Source organism: Pecten maximus, chromosome 12 (assembly GCF_902652985.1).
Source record: "Pecten maximus chromosome 12, xPecMax1.1, whole genome shotgun sequence".
Classification (NCBI taxonomy): Eukaryota; Metazoa; Mollusca; class Bivalvia; order Pectinida; family Pectinidae; genus Pecten; species Pecten maximus.
In genome coordinates, this window is record NC_047026.1 from 14,475,669 (window position 1) to 14,498,084 (window position 22,416).

Here is a 22,416-nt window from a genome sequence, read left to right on the forward strand (position 1 = left end):
ACCTGAGTAGTCCGGACAATAATCACATGAACAGCAAATCTCCGAATACGTCTACACCGAACCGTGTTAGCCCAAAATCAATTAGTCCGAGTATGTTTATATTTACGTTATCTGGAATCAGGAGTAATTAGTAAAGGATTTTCTCAAACTCTCCCACATACATTAGTAATGCTATCAAGCTTAAATGTTTTGTCTAATTGGACTGGAATTCAAATTAAAAAATCACTAATGTGGAATTTAAATTGATCTAATGAGGACAACATCGTGACTTTTTTACGGACTCATTAAGTTAACAACACTTTGAGAAAACCTAACTTAGTATGTCTGGGGTTCTGGATTGAATAACATATCTTTATACTTATCAGAAATAGGACATTCAAGTCGACATGTCAGATCAAAATATCTGATTGGAACAGTCGTGACGATAGAGTTTAAACAATTATATATTATACATTTAGAATATTATTTCAACACTTTTTCACATGGCTTGTATAGAGAACCATGCTCAGGTGGACATACAAATCGCTAATACATGCCAATCGTAAAGATATAATGTGGATCGAATTACTAAAATATGTTAAACTATATCGTTTTACACAATTTCTTTTAATATTGTCTTCTGGAATTTCACCTGTCTGATATGGAATTGTATTTTTTATTTAATGTAATAGGTTAAAATATAATGGCGACGTCTTGGCCATAATGCATTTTCGATCAAAACAACTTGTATACCGACAGAACATTGTTAATTCATATACTGCGTCGTAGGTTTTCGATAACGTGATACATTTACGAAAATGTTACAGGTAGACGGTCGCTTTTATACTGCCATTTCACAAATATGTAATGTTACATGTACAGACATCGTACACTGACACTGTCGAACTCACTCATTAAAGCCGAGTGAACGTCCGCCACAGAGAATTAAGTAGACTATAGTTTGTCTCGGACTGGGGAAGCCACTGTCTCACTCACTTTGGCAGACGTTCAACATTATGGCTAAAAGAAAGACGTTGCCAAATAAGGCATTAGGAAAGAGAAACAAAGAAATAGAGAGAAAAAAATAATAACGTTCAGGAAATTTTGTAATGGATGTAGTCATTTAAATGTCCTTAGTAGACGATACAAAAGATAATCGTCATATACCACTATGTATTGCAGAATGTATTTACATATTTATTTATTTATTTATTTATCATTTATACATTTTTTATTTTTAGGTGACGTATCTTACCATGCGTTTCCCCGAAGGACTTTGTACTTTTTAAACATAATCCTTACACATCCAGAGATGGTCGAATTCATTATAGACTGGTTCTCATGCCCCTGTGACTAGGATCACACATTCTAAAGATTATGGTATATCAAGTCCATATGCATTCAATGGCACGACGGAAGATCTCAATTAATTAATCAATTAAGCTACAATTGAAGGTGTACAGAGATAACTCTTGGTATGAAATTCTCCTCGAAATACCTCCAACGTCATGATTTTTTCAACTAGATGTAAAAAAAAAAAAGTACGTATTTAAAAGCTATTAATGTTTACTCCCTCTAACGTAACCAGCTGAAATATGTACTTTTCTACAAATATAGTAATGTTCTACATCGCTCATTAACTACTACAGTTGAACGAATTTCCATTAAATTAACAATATATGTGGATATATATTAAGATATCCCAGGAACTACGTGAATTAATTACCCTTTGGTATCATTGGAATTACAAAGTCATCACTTCATAGCATTATAAACTTGGTAGTATTAAATTATAGGAATCCGATGAACCGTATCATTTTTTATGGTGCGTTGCCTCGTATATTAAAGTGCTTATATCACCAATTTAACGGATTTTGAAGATGAATAAATGCAAGAAATGAAATATCAATCTTACAAAAGTAAGTGTGATTGTTTGACATATTTTTTTTAAATAGTAACGGCGATCTTAGGCCTTGACCTTTGAACCCTTTCATATGAATCGTGTTCAGTTGTTCTTGACCTAGATCATTGTAAATGTCGGTAGAGTGTAATAAGATAACATTAAATCCGGAGAAGAATGGTCGATAGCACAACAAGAGCATGTGACATTCTCTCCCAGATAAAATGTCAGTATGTCAAACTTCAAAACAAAATAATTTGTCTGGACAATACCACGAAAATCAAACATAAAATATCACAGGCTCTAAGTCTTGCTTTAGAAAATGGACAGGGTAAGTCGTCGAATGGACGTACAGACAGATTGACAGAAAAACGAACGGATAAGAAGACATACGACTTGTCAACTATATGTATATTTAGTGGTGACAGCGTTCAATGCATGAAATAAACACAATGTGTAGTACATGGATGAAAACATACATACGGGGACACACATACGGGGACACACACACAGAGGATACACATATACCAACAGGTCTACAGACAAATGGACGGACGGAGAACATATTTGGACGGACAATAAACATACTAACCGCTGCCTCTGTAATTGTGAAAGCCATTCATCTGTCCAGGTAATGTTTTAATCCTGTCCATATGTGGGATTGGTGAAAGTAACTCATCGTCCGTCGACTGACCTCCTTCATCTTCAGTTACACCATCGTCTTCTTCAGACACCTCCTTAAGGAGCTGACACACAACACCGTAACCTTGAGCAAAAAGCCTCAAGGTCATACACATTGACATCTCCTCCGGAAGCCCTTCGCACAATTTCCGTAGCTCAGTGTCATGAAAAAGGGCCAGTTTATCATACTCGATCCTTTTTTCTAGAATCGTCATCAGTTTTTTCAGACATTGGTTTGTAAGTGTTGGTTCCATGATATCATAAACAGTTCTATTTTTAATGATTCGACTTTGAACGTCTGTACGCGTCACTTGCATGAGTCTCTGATGGCTTGCGGCACTTGGTGCTTTTCCGAATGTCACGGATCTAGAGGACGGGTGTTTAGATGTTACAAGACTCAGCTCGTCAAGTGTCACTAAAGCACTTCGATAGTTCGACACTATCTGTTCAAGTTGTAGTTTCATGGCGTCATGGAGTTGCATCAGATGTCCATTTGAGCAGTCAACTAGTCCGTGCTGGCCTAGATGTTTAAGACACCTGTCCAACGCACGTCTTTTCTGTCTCATCTGACGTTTCACCTGAGGTTCCACCGACAAAACCACACGTAAGATATTTCTACACGAAGGATAATACTTTATATCATACTTTTCTGCCTTTGTTTGGTTTTGGGACAGCTTTGCAAAACATACAACCATTCGTTTCAACAACTGATCCAAGCACAGTTGGTCTTTCGGGAAGTTCTCGTTACTAGTATCGTAGAGTTTCACGTAGAGTGTCTCTAGGATTGTTAGACTGTATGGCATGGAATCGTAAAGAACCTCCAAAGGAACTTCCGCCAGAATGCTCCCCAAAGTCACATAATTCATTTTCCTGATAAGTGTCGCACATTCCTCGTATTTCTTTGTCTCAAATAACAGCGCCACTTTACGGAGGGCCACATGAGGAGTTATGTCATTCGCTTCAATGTGAACAGTCTCGTCCGGAAACCCTGTCGCCCACCGGACGTTCCGCCATATTTTTTGTACTCTTTGTCGTGGTATCTTTTCCGGTTTGATTCGTTCCATTCTGCCGGATCCGGAACTGGAACTCTCCGTCTAAAATTAGAACCAACCACAAATAAAAACCAAATGTCAAACGCTCCACATGGTGCATGATATTGTGAAAAGTGAGTTGGTTTCTATCTAGATGTTTATCACGATCCACTGGAGCTAGAAACAGCTATTAAAAGTATCCCCATAATTAATTTATGTTTCACTCAGATAAAACACACGACAGAAGAATACAAACGTATAAAAACATAGTATTAACCATAATAGCACGTGGATGTAGATACCGTCGATCTACGTCCAAACTGGTCGCGTGTGTCGGATTGAAAGTACATATTATCGATAGTCTGTAGAATAAAACACAGACCCCTCTGTGTACATATCAATAATTCAGCGGTCTTTCTATTAAGCCACGTTATGAGATTCATTAATAATTAATACCATGATATGATATATGTCAGCAGCATTTCATGACATTGGTCAGGGCCAAGCGTCAGAAAATAGGAAGCAATCAGAAATTTATGGAAAATAATAAATTTATTACATTTGTACTAAATAGAACTACGGTTGGTAAAAGCGTCTTGATAATATTTGTGATATCTGCTAAAAGGCTTGTATAAAGTATATGCATGTATATGCGATTCATTATAATACCGTATTTACTCTGAAAAAATCATACTTTGTTTTGTAAAACGTAAACCATATGCATCCATAAAAAACCTACAAATCATCATATAAAATGTTCTTATACCAACCATATTCAGTCAAGTAAGACAAACCATATCCAGTCGAGCAAGAAAAACCATATTCAGTCAAGTAAGACAAACCATATTAAGTCGAGTAAGACAAACCATATTCAGTCGAGTAAGAAAAACCATATTCAGTAAAGTAAGACAAACCATATTCAGTCGAGTAAGAAAACCCATATTCTGTCAAGTTCGACAAACCATATTCAGGCCAGCAAGACAAACCATATTCAGTGGAGTTAGACAAACCATATTCAGGCCAGCAAGACAAACCATATTCAGTGAAGTTGGACAAACCATGTTCAGTGAAGTTAGACAAACCATATTCAGGCCAGCAAGACAAACCATATTCAGTGAAGTTAGACAAACCATATTCAGTCAAGTAAGACAAACCATATTCAGTCGAGCAAGAAAACCCATATTCAGTCAAGTAAGACAACCATATTCAGTCAAGTTAGACGAACCATATTCAGTCAAGTTAGACAAACCATATTCAGGCCAGCAAGACAAACCATATTCAGTGAAGTTAGACAAACCATATTCAGGCCAGCAAGACAAACCAAATTCAGTGAAGTTAGACAAATCATATTCAGGTCAGCAAGACAAACCATATTCAGTCAAGTAAGATAATCCATATTCAATCAAGTTAGATCATAGTGGTACATCTTGTTAAACATTGTAACAAGTTTCTGCACAGAACACACATGCTAATACATGTGTAGTGTAAACATTTTTGTTTGTTTGTTTGTTTGCGACACCTCGTTGGAAGGGTCTGTAGGAAGTAAGATGTCTCCTTTTAATATGTATGATGTCAGAAATCATATAAACATCGTAACAGTCAGTAATTATAGTTCAGTTTACAAACTGTTATTTACGATTATTGAATATTGTATGAAGGTGTGAAGTGTAGCATATACCATACAATTTAGTGAAGTGACATTTCAAAGTCCTTCGTGAGGTCATTATCATATATTATTAACACATAAAGGGCTGACAATATTCAGTCTAGACCCCAAGCTAAAAACTCTTCACCCACATGCAGTGTTCATAAGTTCAACTCAAAACATTACACAATCAGAAAAGCGGTAAAATTAGTATATGTATTAGGGCGATTACTTTAATCGTCGAGGTGCAAAAGTTATACAATGTATGACAGTTAATATTACACATAAAACAGTAAATGTCTTACCCGAGAGAATTATTGGCCGTTAATGTCTTAAAAACATTAACAATTACATGTGATTTTACCCCTGAACGGCCCTTAACGCCGTATTGTACTCACAACATAAAAAGGTCAGTTTCATTTGTGAAATGTAGGAAAATCTATATTTATAAACACACACACGTCTGTACTGTAGATAAAACGCTATGATATAACGTTCGGGTATTTCATGTTACCAGCTCACGATAGCGCACAGCTGTTTGTGTTCATACATTATTTGTTTGAATGATTACACAAAATTGGTTTAAACCTACCTTTAAATGAATTCAGAATATCCTATAGAAAATAACCATGAACCGAAAATGGGACAAAGAAGGTCAGATTTCGACCTTGTGAAATGGTGAAAGTTACAGAAACACAATTCCTAGACCATAACTCGCTGTTTATATTAGACTATGATTCTCGACACACAATCCATCCATCATATCAAGCAAAAAAAAAGATGAATTTTGCAACCGTATTTGATATAAAACCGTCCTTTTGCAATCCCCAAAACGTTTTTTGCTACGTTGGGATTGTAACACAAAAATCCGGATTGTATTTTTATCTAATAATTGGAAAACTTTTAAAATGTTGACAAAATTAACATAGTGTACACGTGTAAAGTTAGACTATTAAAATAATACTTCACTTATCTCATCATAGTTTTGAAGATATTAAACTCAGACTTTAATAACAAATGTAACACTATATAGTTGAACCTCTCTGTCTAGGTACTGTATCGACAACTAACGACATACTAACGCTTTACCTTTCACCTTAAGTTATCTCATCTCTCCAAAAATTCGAGATATTGAGACAATTAACATGGAAAACATAATAAGTTTTTGCAACATAGGAAAGGGAGGCGCAAAAATATGTCAATTCTCATGACAATAGGTTCGTTATTTCCTGACCTTGTCGTATTCCCTGAATAGTTCAGAACTGATTAGATTTTTGTTCTCATAATTTTGTCTATAACCCCATTAGAATCTCCATTACATGTATTTGTCCATTGTTGTATCGTAACCCTGTATGAAATCAATGTGCTGGTGGACCGTTACGACTTTATATCATTCATAAGATAAAACCACCAAATTGCTTTATTTACGCTTAAAAAGAGGCACAATGTTCATATTTGTACGCATAATTTGATTGTAAATACCCTGTGGAATTTATACTAGTATCGACAACAAGTGACCATGCAATTTATCGAACCATGAACAACACAATGATGCCGCACAGGGGCACACGGTGACGTGGACAGCTCATTTAATCCAACAACGACAAACAATAGTTTTAAACAATACCATAAGGTCAAATTAGGCACATTGGAATCTGAACACGATTGGAGGGATTCTCCACAACAACAAGGTCATACACGGTATGATGTTTCACAAGGCCGTGAAAAAGCAGGAGACATGTGGCTGCAAATAACACAATGGATGCATCCGACCAAGCGTCACGGACGAAACCATCGATTCAGCAATGTCCGTGCGTTGAGCGCATTATGCAATGTGATACAGACGACATATTTGTTTTCTAAGGTCTAAGGTCTAAGGACATTTCATGTATATTAACCACTATCAATATCGGGTAAGGTAACATCTACTTAAAACACATAATGACTGGTAAATATTAATTATACCATACTGATCTGACTAACTAATAAGTCCAGAAATACCCAACTCTGCATCTTGAAAAATCTCAGGAAAATATGTATGATTTCTATTATTATAGAAGAGAGAAAAAAATCACAGCTGCTTCATTTTGGCCAATAATATACGTTGTAGCCATTCATTTAAACGACGAGTGTTTGCCATGTGACCATGAACATCGACAAAGAAATTATACAGAAGCATGGCTTTAGGAATACAACCGCTTACAATGTTACAAATTTAAATTGTATTACCACCAATCAGGTGTATTTCAAAATCGAATTCTAATATAAAAGGATTGCATAATATACAAACACGTGAATAGCATAATTTGATATGATTGTTGTCATAGATGATTGTATGTATGCCTAATTGTATGCAAGAATAAAGTCCGTGAAAGAATTAAACTTCTTACAATAGCATGTCGATATTTAACACAGTAGTTGTTCCACCCTTATACAGATCCATTCTAAGTCGTACTCTAGAGAGTATAATTAATATTTTGGTATTTACGTGTGAATCTTCTAAATACAATATTTGCCCCTGCAGGTTCTACAGAGAAAATTAGGCCTGAATATAACATCAAGATATAGTGAGAGGCAAGTAATTTAAAGTTCTCTGTAGATTTCATCTTCAATTGATCTGTTATACACAATGAACTATGGGCCATATATCAGTCCCTTTTCTTATGCTTTACTTATATTCCTGAACTCCTGTAGCTGTGTTTCGTTAGTGCCCCTCTGCTGTGACACTATCTGTTGCGAGATAATTACACCGGACAAAATAAACGTCATCTATATTAACGTTAACATATATATATATATATATTTTGTTTAACGTCCTATTAACAGCCAGGGTCATTTAAGGACGTGCCAGGTTTTGGAGGTTGCCTACGGTCAGTACTGGCAACTGCCCCACGTAGGTTTCGAACTCGCAACCCAGAGGTGGAGGGCTAGTGTTAAAGTGTCGGGACACCTTAACCACTCGGCCACCGCGGCCCCGCGGTTAATATATTACATATAACTTACAGTATTCATTGATTTTACCTTAATAAGACGTCATTCAATTTCAACAATATCTATTCTTTATGATACGTCAAAATGGATTTCTATGACGTCATTCTATTGTTTAATGTGGTTAAAAGCACGGTTAGCTCCGTAGAGAATAGAGAGTATATCTATTTCTAATATAACTTCTTTTGCATTTTAAATGAGGGAGATTAAGCAACTATTTAGGGTTGAAATGAAGTGTTCGTCCAATTTCGCACAAACACATGTACATTGTTAGAAGTGTATGAACTGGGCCTAGAAATGTCCCCATAAGTGTTCAGTCATTCGTACATAACAATATTTTCTTGTTTACCACCTACTTCATGTTTACAACACCGAGAGGGAAACCCCTTATTTATATTTATATTTTTAAAATTGATTGTATTTCGGATAAGTAGCAATAATAATAACGCATTGAAAATCACTTCACTATTATTTGTAGTAAACAAATCAATGTTCCTGCTTTTAATTGATTACGTTGGGAAACGCGAACTATTTTCATATATTAGGACTCATAGAGCCAAAGTATAGTTAGTATAATGGTATTCTGTCTTTCATCAGTCAATAAAATAGTAACTCAATAATCAAACATCAAAGAATGTTATGCTTGTAAATTTCAAAATCTTCCTATTAGAAACAATTTTGAAAATTCATTCAAAATGCTAATTCAGTTATAACTACATTTTATAACAGAGCCTTGACAATCAAATGAAACTAAGGTATAGTCATATAACTTATGTGTTGTCTTTCTTTATGATACTCCTCATTATGAATAAGACATCTATGTTATTATGAAATATATATGTTATTCTCTTAGCATTATTACCATTTAAAACATAATTTTATTATTGATAATTCCAAACTAAATTATTTCATGAAATAATACTCTTATTGATATTTCATGGTGAAGGCTGACATAAAATGTAGCCTTTCAACTCATTGCAATATGTTATTACAAATATATCACACACTTATACCAAACACACTAAAAGCCTGACGATAAAATTAGTATTGTTTACATAAGAATATGAGTTTGTCCTTATTTCCAAGGTATTTAGGGGTACATATGAAACGAATGCAACCTAAAATAGTAAGTTTTCCTTATACATATATATTAGTGTCTTGTTCTGACTTATCTGTAGGCCATTGATTTGGCTCGTGTTCATAAGAATAATGTGTTTTTATTGCAGTTTTGTTTATTTGTTTGTTTATTTTATTTTTATCATTATTATTCATAATGTTTACATATCCACACAATGCGGTTACAAAATAACAACATGAAGTAAGACAACAACATTGAATTAAAATAAGAAGAAGAGCACTCGTAAAGATAGTAAGTAATAAGATGGTGTTTCTCCAATATCACTATATATGGGACAAAAAACTCCTGTCATCATTCCCTTGAAAATACTTTGTCCGTAATGAACCCGCAGTGGGGTACTGTAGACCTTGTTAACCTAGATATAACGAGGATATCAGACAGGTCGAATCCATTAAGACATCAAACGGCAATAGCTCGATACATTGAGAACCATGACTACTCTACTTAACGTCCGATTGGGTAGTTCTTACTGCTTAGACGTTCGAGCAGAGACGTGTCGGTTTTAGTTTTAAACCACATTAATATGAGTGTTAAATGAGGCAATTAATGGTCAAAGTTGACCTTTTAACTCCACGTCAGTCAAAAGAAGTGGTCCAAGCTAATTACAAGCCAATAAGGCCACAGTATAACACTTTAATCCAAATCTTAACTTTTAGTTTGTGTGGTCAGGGCAAAATTACGACGAGCTTGGTCAGCTTACTTGACTTTAAAGCTATCATTTACCATTCCTAGATAATTTCGTAAACAATTTGATATTTTTATGATTTATTTGATATTGATAATTTATACATAATCAGATATGATACCGTGTTATGTTCAAGATAGTGAATACTAACAAGATTTGACGAATTTGGTAAGAGGACAATTTGATACCTAAGTTCAAAGGATAAGAACCCTGCTTCGTTACCAATAAACCGATTTACGTAAATATTTACACTTATTTCGATGAGTAATTGGCAATTTGATAATTACTTTGATCCAACACCGTTTTATTTATGAAGCCACTAGCTGGACAATAGGTCAGAAAGCCACACGCGGATAATTTAACGTTGAAAGACAGACCGACAGGTCAACCCTAGTTTGGAGGGATCGGCAGCTGAAGGAAAATTGAGTAGGCTGTAATTCTAATTCAATTGGTTGTCAAAATAAATCTCCGTTGGTAAACAATATGTTGAGTAAGGGGTGAAAAATGAGTAAGTAATTTAATTCGTTGTTAAGAATAATATATAATAAAAGAAATTGACCTCTGTCTCTATGCTGCAATATAAGATCGGGATACTTTAATCGAGTCGAGTAGTCAAACGAAATACAGAGAACGCTTTATACTAAAACAAACATCCACAACAAAGCAACACTACCTCTACAAAAAGGTAAACCACACAGGCTTTAAGAAACTAGAGACTATCTTTATCATTTTGATAAAAATAGTTTTCCTTTAAGTGGATATCAGGAAAACTGTTAATGTAATGTAACATGTAATGTAATGTAACAAAATGTAATGTAACATGTAATGTTATATAATGTAGAGTAATACAATGTAATGTAATATGTAATGTAATACAATGTAATGTTTGTATAGTGTGATGTAATATAATATAATGTAATGTAATATAATGTAATATAATGTAATGTTGGTAAAGTGTAATGTATTATAATGTAATGTAATATAATGTTATGTTATATTGTGTCATGTAATATAATGTAATGTGATACCAGGTATTTCAGGTTTATAATTACAAATTTAAGTAAGATTGTTTGGGAAATGTGTAATACAGGTACATACAATAAGGAAACAGGTTGTCAATTTTAACGACTTAACATGACCAGGTATCTGCTCTCATACCTCATATCCTAATACACATGGATTACGCTACGATGAGTAATGAGGAATGATTTCATAATTAAGTAGATATACTAAGAACTATTTTTCTTATTTAATGTTTTATACAAAAATGTGGTTTTGACACTGCTAATAGGTAGTATAAAATGGTTTATACTGATACTACGGATACATGTACAAACAAACTTTTGCGTGAATATGATATAAGTAGCCTGAAGGTGTTATAAAAATATTCAATATGATACACTTTGAAAATCAAGGCAATTTAAAGTATGTTTATAGGTCATTAATGGTCATTAAAATATTATTTTATTCGTGTTATCGATACCATGTATACTTATTACCTTCTGAAATGATATCTATATTCCTCTAACTACAGTGATTACATGTCCCAGTTGATTCGACTACAGACTGAGATATTAACAACACAAGGTCTCGAGGGATACAGGTTGATGAAGACCCAGTATTGCATGGCGTGTGTTGTCGATGAGTAGAAGACGCTGACTAGTTAGGGACGTTTGGTCGTATTCTGCCTGTATTTTTATCACAGGTCGTCATGCAAATCTATATTATTTTCGTGTTTGCCTCGTTTTATCGATATTTACTTGGAATTATGATTTCGTTGATATGGCTGTATTCTTTGTTGTTTAATACAAAAGACGTCATACATAATAAGCATCCTTCAAATCAAATTGAGTGTTAGATACAGTATAGCCAAATTGAGTTAGACGGCGGCATCATACAGATGTTCCGTCCTTCTGGAACTCGTCAGTGACGCGAAGGCCCTGAAGTGTTGATACATTGGAGGGTACTAAAACTACTCAAAATAAGTGTAGAAAGAAATGCCAAAATCTGGATGTGGAAGATACAATCGCCACATCATTAAATTGATGTCATGATATTCAATATTGGCTTTCAAAAGAAAAGACGTATATGTATATATTCTAAACCGTTTCACTGTCAAAATGAATTAAAATGTAACCCATTTTAATGGAACTGGTATATATGTATATAGTCTTGAGTCAAATCAGCAAAACCGTACACATATTGAACTAACAAGTGAATGGATAGCAATACACATGTTACACATCATAAAGCACGATAATTTGTGGACAATTATGGATGTTTGTAGGTCAAAATGAACATTTTTGGTAATGTTTCGTCCGCTAAACAAATAATAATGCTGGTGAACAGAACTCAACTAATGGATTTTAAAGTTAACGATTTAGGGTCAAGCTGGACATGAGACGGCACGTGACTTATAAAGTGACAGCTATATTGGATTAAACCTATTACAAAGACTACTTACTCGGAAGTGTTGGATAGGGTTTACAAAAATAAGCTGATCGGTTTTTGTCTGGTTAATACTTTTCTATAATTGTCCAGGTTTTTAGTGCCAAGTGAAGGTGCCTTGGGCCTACAACGTTGATCAGCACCTAAATCGGCTATACAAACGAATTGTGGTGTGTTGAGCACAAGGGAATAGGGCAATTTAGTAGGATAAATGGGTTTGTTTTGATATGAACCAGCACGGAACTAACACACCTGCTTCGTATATTAGTCAGGCCTTCTGTTCCAGTCAACCGTATAGGATATAAACTGTATATGTATACTTATGTTTACTATACCATAATATAACAATGCAGAAAAGCTATATCAAGTCGAACGCTTACCGAAACACAGATGAATAAAAAAAATAAGAATAGTGGAAAGGGAAAGAGAAACACCTCAAATCTAAAACCCCGGTTTCTGCAGGGGATACAACATGCATCAGTCCCCTCTTAAAAAGTGTTGGTGGAATATGACGGATCTGTATTTAGTTATTCAGCATTCCCTAAACAAAAAGACGGAGAGAAAAACTTAGATTCAGGAGGTCCACATATCCGCCCATGTACAGGTCTATTGTTTGTTCTTAATACTTTTGACTTTCGGCCTCAATTTCCTTATAAATCATTTCCATCATGTCATACTAGCGCCTATGATATCTTTATAATGGCAGTCGGCGTAATTCCTTTGTAGATCACTGACTGATGGAAAATACAGCGCATCCATACTTGGTTTTATAACCTTAGTAAATTCAAACTTCAGTTAGGAAAATATACAATGTATCTATTTACAAGAAGATTATCATATTGGTTTGGTTTATTTTGTTTAACGTCCTATTAACAACAGCTAAGGCCATTTAAGGACGGCCTCCTGTGCGTGCGACATGCATGCGTGTGGTGAGTGCGTATGTGTGTTTGGGAGGCTGTGGTATATCCGTGTTAAGTCTCCTTGTGATAGGCCAGAACTTTTGCCGATTTATAGTGCGACCTCACTGAAGCATACTGCCGAAGACACCCAGCAGTACACCCCCACCCGGTCACATTATACTGACAACTGGCGAGCCAGTCGTCCCACTCCTTGTATGCTGAGCGCTAAGCAGGAGCATCAACTACAATTTTTAAAGACGCTGGTATGTCTCGGCCAGGGGACAGAACCCAAAGCCTTCCTCACAGGGGCGAACGCTCAACTAGAGGCCAAAAGTGAGGCAGTGTCAATGGAGACGTTAGGAAGAAGGAAGCTGTTAAGAAAGAAGAGAAGAGATAAGATCCCAAATCTAGTCGCCTCTTACGATCATATTGACAGATACTATGTCCCAATCTTCGTTTTCTAAATATCAATATTTACGAAACCTACTACATGCACTACATTAGTAGATAAGTATACAGTAGATATGGTGATCTACATTGTATAAACCGCGATGTTTACGATAGATTAGATGGTTTTCCCCTACGCTTCTGTCATTATGTGTGCATAAAGAACCAATTCAACTAGTGTATCTTGCGTCTGAAGAATGAGACACGTGATTATGTAGTCCCAAACGTGCAGTTACATGCAAATATCTTTTATTAAGTAAATTAATTAATTTTCCATTTCCTAACAGTTCAAACATTTTCGATAACATATAATACGAAACAAAATGACGATTTCAAAGAATATCAGCGTCCTTCATACATTAGCAATACTGGCTGCATAAATTATCTAAAACTAAGATAACTCAACATCACGTTAACCCAGATAAACGAACTGTGGGGGTAAACCTTAGATATCTAATTATTGCAATTGAAAGTATTATAATCATAAACATTCCACGACGTTTGACCCATCACATAATGGATAATTGGAACCCTAGAAGAGTGCGTGTCTTGAAAATTCAGTAATTTTTCGCTATATATAGATATTACGTAATTATTCAATAGTTCGTCTAGATGTTATCTCCAATTTTGTTAATTAGCGATATGATAGTTCATTCTCAAAATCCATATCCTCGTTTCCCATGACTTGGATTTTAAGTTCACGACATGTCAGACTTTTTTTCGATGTAAATATTTGATTGCGTGATTACATAGCAAAATATGGTATCTTCGCGTTGTTTCTCTCCAATTTTCCATTTTTTACCAGTCTTACAGTCACCGTTTACCCATGTTCTCGTTCGACCTTGAATATTGAATAATAGGTCGTTGATTAACTGTATATACACATAAATAATAATTCATCTATCCTTTCTTGTGAACATATACCCGTACACCGAGATTTCGATGTCTTGTATGACGTTTTCCTGTTACAGACATTATTGTCTGTTGGCCAAATGTGACGTGTATGAACAGATCGTTAATATGAAATCGGATCAAAAGATAATAACAATAACAATGTATTGTATTTAAGGGAACAAACAATGGATGTGTTGTGTATCCTACACACCTTCCTGTTTACTGTGGTATCGCTTTTCTAAAGAATATTTATCTGTCTCCCCCCTAACGATCTTGATATTTTCTGAAGTGTCGTCTGCTAAGGAATGTTTAAAGACGCTACGTCGCCGGCAGTGTATTCACAGCTTATCACAAAAATACATAAAATGGCACTCAACTTATATAGATATATCCAATTAACACTAACAAAAGAAATAAATAATAACAACGTCCATAAAAACTTATGCATAAAACCGAAAAATATCTTCAAATTACAGAGGACGCGAACGATCGAAATTCTTTTAGTGAAAATAATTCTGCAATCTCCGTAAACGTAGAAGATACAAAGAAACACAATATTTTAGAGGAAGGTAAAAGCGTAAATAGTTTAAAACAATATATGCACCATCATACTCTTATTTTCAACAGATAATAATTACTCTTTGGCGAAGATATCAAGATAAATGTTTTCTATCCTCCTTATATTTTCGCTTCCACCAATTTTTCGAATTAGAATTAGTTATTTTCAACATCTTACTTCTAACGCCAACATGGTAAATTTCGAGTGCTGTCTTCCGTAATTAACAACATCAAACAATTACAAGTACAGTTACATACAAAAGCTAAACAGCACGTGTCTAAAACTACTAATCAAAATTCAATCAAAACATGATTTTTTTTTGGTTTGAAAACAAACGCTCCTTCTTTAAAGCCTAAATAGCGGAGCGCTATCCAATGGTTTAAAATACAACAGTCATGATAAGAATTCACAATAACTAGAGATTAGTCAGTTGGAGGTAAAATTTAATAAGCTTCTCCACTTACCGACAGTTCAAGTGGTAGCTGTCTTTTGACAGAAACAAAGTGGGGGTAGACCTGCCCTTTCAGAGGAACAATAGATGAGTAGGAATGTTGAAGCTGCTAATATCAATCGTGAGAGGGGGAAGGTGACGTGTAGAAACACTTTACTGTATGATTTGTTCGAAACTCTCATCATTAGAACATGTTACTTGTGGAACTTGATCATTTCTTTGTTATCCTTAGATCAATTAATGACTCTACCTGTACATAACTCTTGGTGAAATTGATATATTCTTTTATACCATCAAGTGAAGAGGACGACATCAAAGAACTTTTAATTCAGTCTTTGTATTAATAAATATTTCCATTCTTTTCTTAAAACATTGATGTTATCGGGTTTGTGGGTTATATTCATCGATGGAAATGGTAAATATTATTTACATCGCTCCAGTTTATGTCGATATCGAAATATCTAATAGGTGTTGGTGATAGCGAAACTACCAAGAATTTTCGTTTCTGTATTGAAATACGGAGTTCCTATATTACTTGATATCCAGCTATAATAATATTCACTCATGTTTTACAATAAATGTACCCTCATCCATCGTACCTTTTTTATATCTAAATCAATCAAAGGTAGAATATACAGCTTACCATAATACCCCAAGTTATAATCTAGTCCAAAGAAAAATCAATAAACACACCTTCAATAAGTGAAGAAACGATTGTTAGAATTTTGGATCTAGTTGTGCCAGTAGCAGTGAGATGACGCAGATTCAACGGCCAACCTTCCTACTCATTTGAATAAAAGCCAAGAGAATATCCAAGTGTCTAAAACTCAAAATAAATTTTAAAAGAGGGGTAAATTCGCACGAAACATATATATACTCAATAATACAAGGAGAGAAAGTGAAGGAATAAATTACAGTATCTTTTGCTTCATCGGAGACACCCGCTGTGTAAATCAAGTTCATGATAATGGCATGTTCACAAAATGTGGACAGGGGTAGTAACTACGGAACAATCAGATATATGAACAATCATCCAACACGTCTCACTTCATATCGCGATAGCAAAAAGAATACATTCTGATTGATACCATGACCTTACCACTGTATTAATGTCTTCACCTACTTCTAGATATGGTTGATATATCTTCCTAACTTACTTCAATAGACATTTTAGGATATCTGCTAAATAAAACAAAATCATGGAAAAAATAAATCAACTCGACAAGTTTCTCTTGTCCCTATATAAGTCACTAGAAAAATCCATAGCTCTGGAGGACTATTCACAAGGAATCGCTTGATTACACAACGATATCCGTAGGGGTGCTCACTCGTGGTTTATATGGTATGTTGAGTGTATTTCGGAATATTACTGTTACAATTAGCAGTAGAGGTATGTTAACAAGGTGTTTGGAAAGTTTCCAGACATACGGGGATATCTACAAATTCCGCCTAATTAGTTTCGACAACGATATTACGGCACGTTAACTTTTTAAAGTACAGGACTTTTACTGAAGACATGTAGAGCTCAAGGGGTTGTCTAAAACATTGAAACTGTACTCAGCTTTCAGCGACACGCAAAAAAGTGATCGACTCAAACTATTTGCGAAGAAAAAAAAAGTCCGAAAAATCTCAATTATTTATTCCTTACTGCCGAAACGTTTTCTCCATACACATATATGTTTTGGTTTATATTTAAAGATATTGGCAATGTTAAATACATCAGGGAACTTTGACATAACAAGCTAACAATGCTTTATATTTGCATGAGATTGTGTATCACATGTAGGTAATGTGTTGTTTTGTCCTTCTTGACCTGTCAACAAAAATGATATATATACTGAGTGTTCACACAGCTAATTATATCCAGTCCAATGGTTCTGAGCTAGGCACTATTACAAACATGCCCATGTGTAATTAACACATCAATTATACCAGTTTTAATTACAAGTATGTCCATGCGTAATTAACACATCAATTATACCCGTTTTCATCACAAGCATGTCCATGTGTAATTAACATGTTAATTATACCCGTTTTCATCACAAGCATGCCCATATATAATTAGCACATTAATTATACCCATTTTCATCACAAGCATGCCCATGTGTAATTAATATGTCAATTATACCCATTTTCATCACGAGCATGCCCATATGTAATTAACATGTTAGTTATACCTGTTTTAATTACAAGCATGTCCATGTGTAATTAACATGTAAATCATATCCGTTGTAATTACAAGCATGTTCATGTGTAAATATTGTACCAATAACACACAGGATATATAAACATCAAACAATAGAAAATATCAAAGGTAGATAAGTAAACCCACAAAAGGAATTAAACAGCATCATTCACTTGTTTTATCCTACTAGGACTCGTCAGTGGGGACCAAAGTGTTGATACCTAGGAACGCCGGAGATGACTCAAAATAGGTCAACCGAAATGTCAGAATCTGGTTGGGAAGGTGCAGTAGCCCCGTTATTCGATTAATTTCATAATTTACAAAACTGGATATCAAAAGAGCATCGCGTATATTTGTAAGATTTCCAATAGGAAAGCAAGACAGAATTTAAGGGGAAAACTTAGTTTCTAAATATGTAATGCTTTCCTGTAGAAAAATTCAAATTAAGGAATTTTGATTGAGACCGGAGCCGGGTCCATTTCTCGTTGTCACTGATGGCGAATGTTATTTTATCACATACGTCTTCAGGATTTACGGTACTGTTTTGAGAGTTTTTAACTTTCGGTACCGATGTCAAGTACAGGTATAATGTTCACAAAAGTACGTTTAAAATACCCGTTCCCAGGTAAGAGTAATCGTCGACATTGTTTTCAAAGTATATTGTATTTTTGTAGACTTCCGTTCATGTTTTTGCAGCCTTTGTTAGGAATTTAAAGGTATGTAGGGTTTTAAAAATTATTACCTCCAATAGATTGTCTTTGAAACACGTAATCATAAAATCAATACGAGTTTTCGCTATAGTTGTGATAAATCATACTGGCCCGTATACAGAAGAGTTTTAAGCATACATATAGTTTTTTCTCGTGAAAATAGGATACCGTGTGAATATACCCAAAATGCGTACATTGCATTCAAAATCCCAATACACAAGAACAACTGTTCACTTAAAATGTGACTGTAATTGTATACGTTTCGTTTTCTCAGATACAAAAGAACAGAATTCTTCAGAGCCCTGACAAAGGTTTAAAAGAGTGTAAGAAAACCCAACTACAGGAACTGAACCTAAACAAGATGAAGGACACTATGACCCTTTTTCACCTCTTTTCGAAAAGATGACCGCCTTATCTGGAAAATGTTTGTTTAGCATCCAAATCAGCGATGATATATACTGCAAATATACATATGTTAAAGGTCAGGTTATTTTACAGATTCCCATGCTTATCCAACTGCCCTTAATCACATTGTATATCTGAAGTAGCTACATTTTGTTGTAGATACCAAGTGTTTTTCTATTGCGTGACATTTTTTATAATGAAATAATATAAATTTGAAAATCCGATATCTGTGCGACTCGCTGTCCATTCACTAAAGTTTAATATGCATGCCCAATACCGTATCTGAATTGCTTTTCTGTTATGTTTGCTGTTTTATCAACATTCCATAACTTTTTCAACCAAACATTTCCATTCGACAGCATTACAAAATCTAAGGGAAGTTCATTAACTAAATTTTTCCCTTAAATCCACTTATGCATTTTAGACTTTTTGAAAACAAATTGATGAAACCGGGGACAGTGCTTCTGGGTTTGATTTCAATGATTCCTCACAAAGCTCCTCGATTGTCAGATATATTCTAGATACAATCATCCGTCCTCTACGAATAAAAAACTAGTAAAAAGACACACGCAGGTACCATAAAGTAACAAGTACACACTAATGAAAATAACGACAGCACGAACTCCTGTAAGTAAACCATGCTGTTGAAATGATACAGACAGTGCCTTAATCTACACACACTTCAACACATTGGCCAAATACCAAAAACAATTAATGATTCTTTTTTATAAAACAATATTTTTCCAAACATTTCTAGTTTCCATTTCTGTATTAAATATGCAAAGAATGATCGATTTCACCAATAAACCGACAGTACTCTGCATCCTTACCTATATATGTATTCTGATCAGTGTGTCATTGACAGTCACACTAAATAAAGCTACAAACCAAAGGCACATGTCATACCTGTAGAAAAGGTCAGATTGTACCCCCAACACATCCCTAGAGTTATTACACAGTGAAAATTTGATGGTAATTTGACATTCAGTGATAATTTCAAACATGGAAGAAAGACATGAATGTACTTACCTGATGATGACACAGAATGGACTAAAAGCATAATTATAATACCATTCCCCATTCCCTCGAGATACCAGAAATGGTAAGAGGCAAAGGCCCTTTATCTTTAGCAAATTGCGGTTCAGCAAACATGTGTAAATGGATCTAATTGTGTGTGTTATCAAAGACGATTTGTGAACCATTACTACCGCCAGTTTTATTTACCTCAGATAACATTGTGAAGCTGGGCATGGTCATAAATCTGGTCAACTATTGTCCGTGTGTATTCAGCCAACCAACACAAGCAACACTGACCACCATGGTCAATGAAACCACTGCCTCCTCCAGCTCTGTAGTACGTCGGTCAACATCGTCAATATTTCTTCTCACAACTTTCATTTAACATCATTTTCCCTCATGTAGTATATAGTCCTCCGTTTACTTTTTTCACTTTTTAAGAGTTTCTTAGTCCACTTATCGGATGACTTTAGTACCATGTACTTGAGAACGATGGAGTAATGCGTAGTGCCACTTCGCCAGCTGTCGGTCTGAGCTGTTGGTGGGTAGGAAATGAACCGAGGGTAACTAAAGCACTACTGTATGAGTGTTTCAAGTTAATACTTAAAAGCCTACACGCATCATTGATCCCTCTAATATATCGGGACATACATAGGTGTATACAGGGTCGGACAATTTCTTAGTATAACAGAGAGCAAGTCGATATGATACGTTAAGTATCGCACAAAACGTGTTGACAATATGATTAAGTCACGCCAAGACGATTGTCGAACTGTTCTTAGTTTAAGATCAGTGATCGTGAAACATAGATGCATGTCTATACGGTTTATATCTAGAAATACATATCTGTCAAGCTGTGTCAAGTACGACGATGTTGAGATAATAAAATACCTAGGCGTTGTAAGTATAGTTAAACTTAACAGCTATACGTTTGTGTTTCTGTCTAGGAGCCAAACTTTTTTATACAATATTTGTATCAATTATTTAATTATCTATCAATAAATTTAAACTTCGTAACCTTGCGTTTGTTCAGTTTTTGGTTTTTACGCAATGAATTTTTTGACTGTGAATATAATTTTGTGAGTAAGCTTTGATATACATTTTATATTGTATACTCACGAATCAATATGACAGTTACGTCAGCAAATGAATGGCCTGATATCTGCAGTGAACCGTGGAGGAATCATTTAAGCATCCGTGGTCATTCTAGTCTACGCCTGCCAGCGTATTTACATAACCATATCTATTGGTCGAACGTTAAACAATTCAAAACCAAGTGAAACAGTAAATAAAGAATAGATTCAAAAACTAAAGCAAAAAATTACCACATGGAAATCTGCATTTGTTCATCTCCATGGCAACGGTACACAATTAGCTTGATTACTGTCAGCAAATACACAGGTAGAACTAAGCGAACTGCACTCACCGTAGATAAAGGAAGGGAGACATAGCTGTCCTGTCACGCTTAATTACTGTTAAAAAATTGTCCTATCATTGGCTTGCTTACACATAAAACTGAGATTTCTGGAAAACTAACATCAATTATGAGGCTACAGATCTACCTCGTTTGCGTATTATTTATGAAAACTAAGTAAGAAACTTTGATTTATTTCATCTAAATACAAAACTCGGTGTTGCAAAGTGGCACTATAAACTCCGAAAATTGAATTAGCGTAAGTTGAGTAAAAATCGTTTAAACATCAGTATTCTCTTCTTGTTGTCTTGATAGGAGAACTCTCTTCTCCAAGAGAGGGTCTCGTCCATGCTAATAAATGGTTGTGAACCATTTTGGGGTACATTTTCTCGAAAAATGCGACAGAAGTCAAAACATGCCGACGAATGAAAGTAATTACATTCTTAGTGTCAGTAAGTACTTCACCAGCTGTCAATATCGATCATAACTTTATTTAAATCTTACTTTTAAATTGTACAATAAGCATGATTATTTTTGTTTTCTTATTCTTGAACTTTCCCTTGCTTGATAGTTACACCCTTGCTTATCCTATCTACGGTGTGTAAATTTCGAAGTATTTACCGTATTTACTGTTACTTACTGTGGTCTGTGTTTTTGCTATCGATACCGTAGTCCTCAGGTTTCGGGCTTTACAATACGTGGGTGTGACAAAGATTTAATTAGCGGATATCGTCGATGAAGTAGAAGAGGCTTTGCCTAGGGACAAATCTTAACAAGATTACAAAAAAAAAATTAAATAGTGTTAATAAAAGAGCACGTGTACCTTAAAATGTCAAAGTGTATCTACACATACATTGTATAATCTTTGGTGCGTGGTAGCTAACAATATTAATGTTTGCTCTCTTTAAATAGTTTGTTTATCACATTCAATATTTAATGA

At 34.8% G+C, this 22,416-nt stretch overlaps 1 protein-coding gene across 2 annotated transcripts in view; it reads right to left on the bottom strand.

The window, feature by feature from the left end:
• LOC117339538 overlaps positions 1 to 20,619 on the bottom strand; it is a 32,958-nt gene extending 12,339 nt beyond the window's left edge. For both annotated transcript variants that reach the window (XM_033901211.1, XM_033901210.1), the window contains exons 1-2: positions 20,270 to 20,619; positions 2,472 to 3,654 (exon numbers count right to left, since the gene is read on the bottom strand). In XM_033901211.1, coding sequence (XP_033757102.1) covers positions 2,472 to 3,654; positions 20,270 to 20,302 — 1,216 coding nt within the window. In that variant the 5' untranslated portion in view covers positions 20,303 to 20,619. The remainder of the gene's footprint in view (positions 1 to 2,471; positions 3,655 to 20,269) is intronic.
• Positions 20,620 to 22,416: the final 1,797 nt, after the last annotated feature.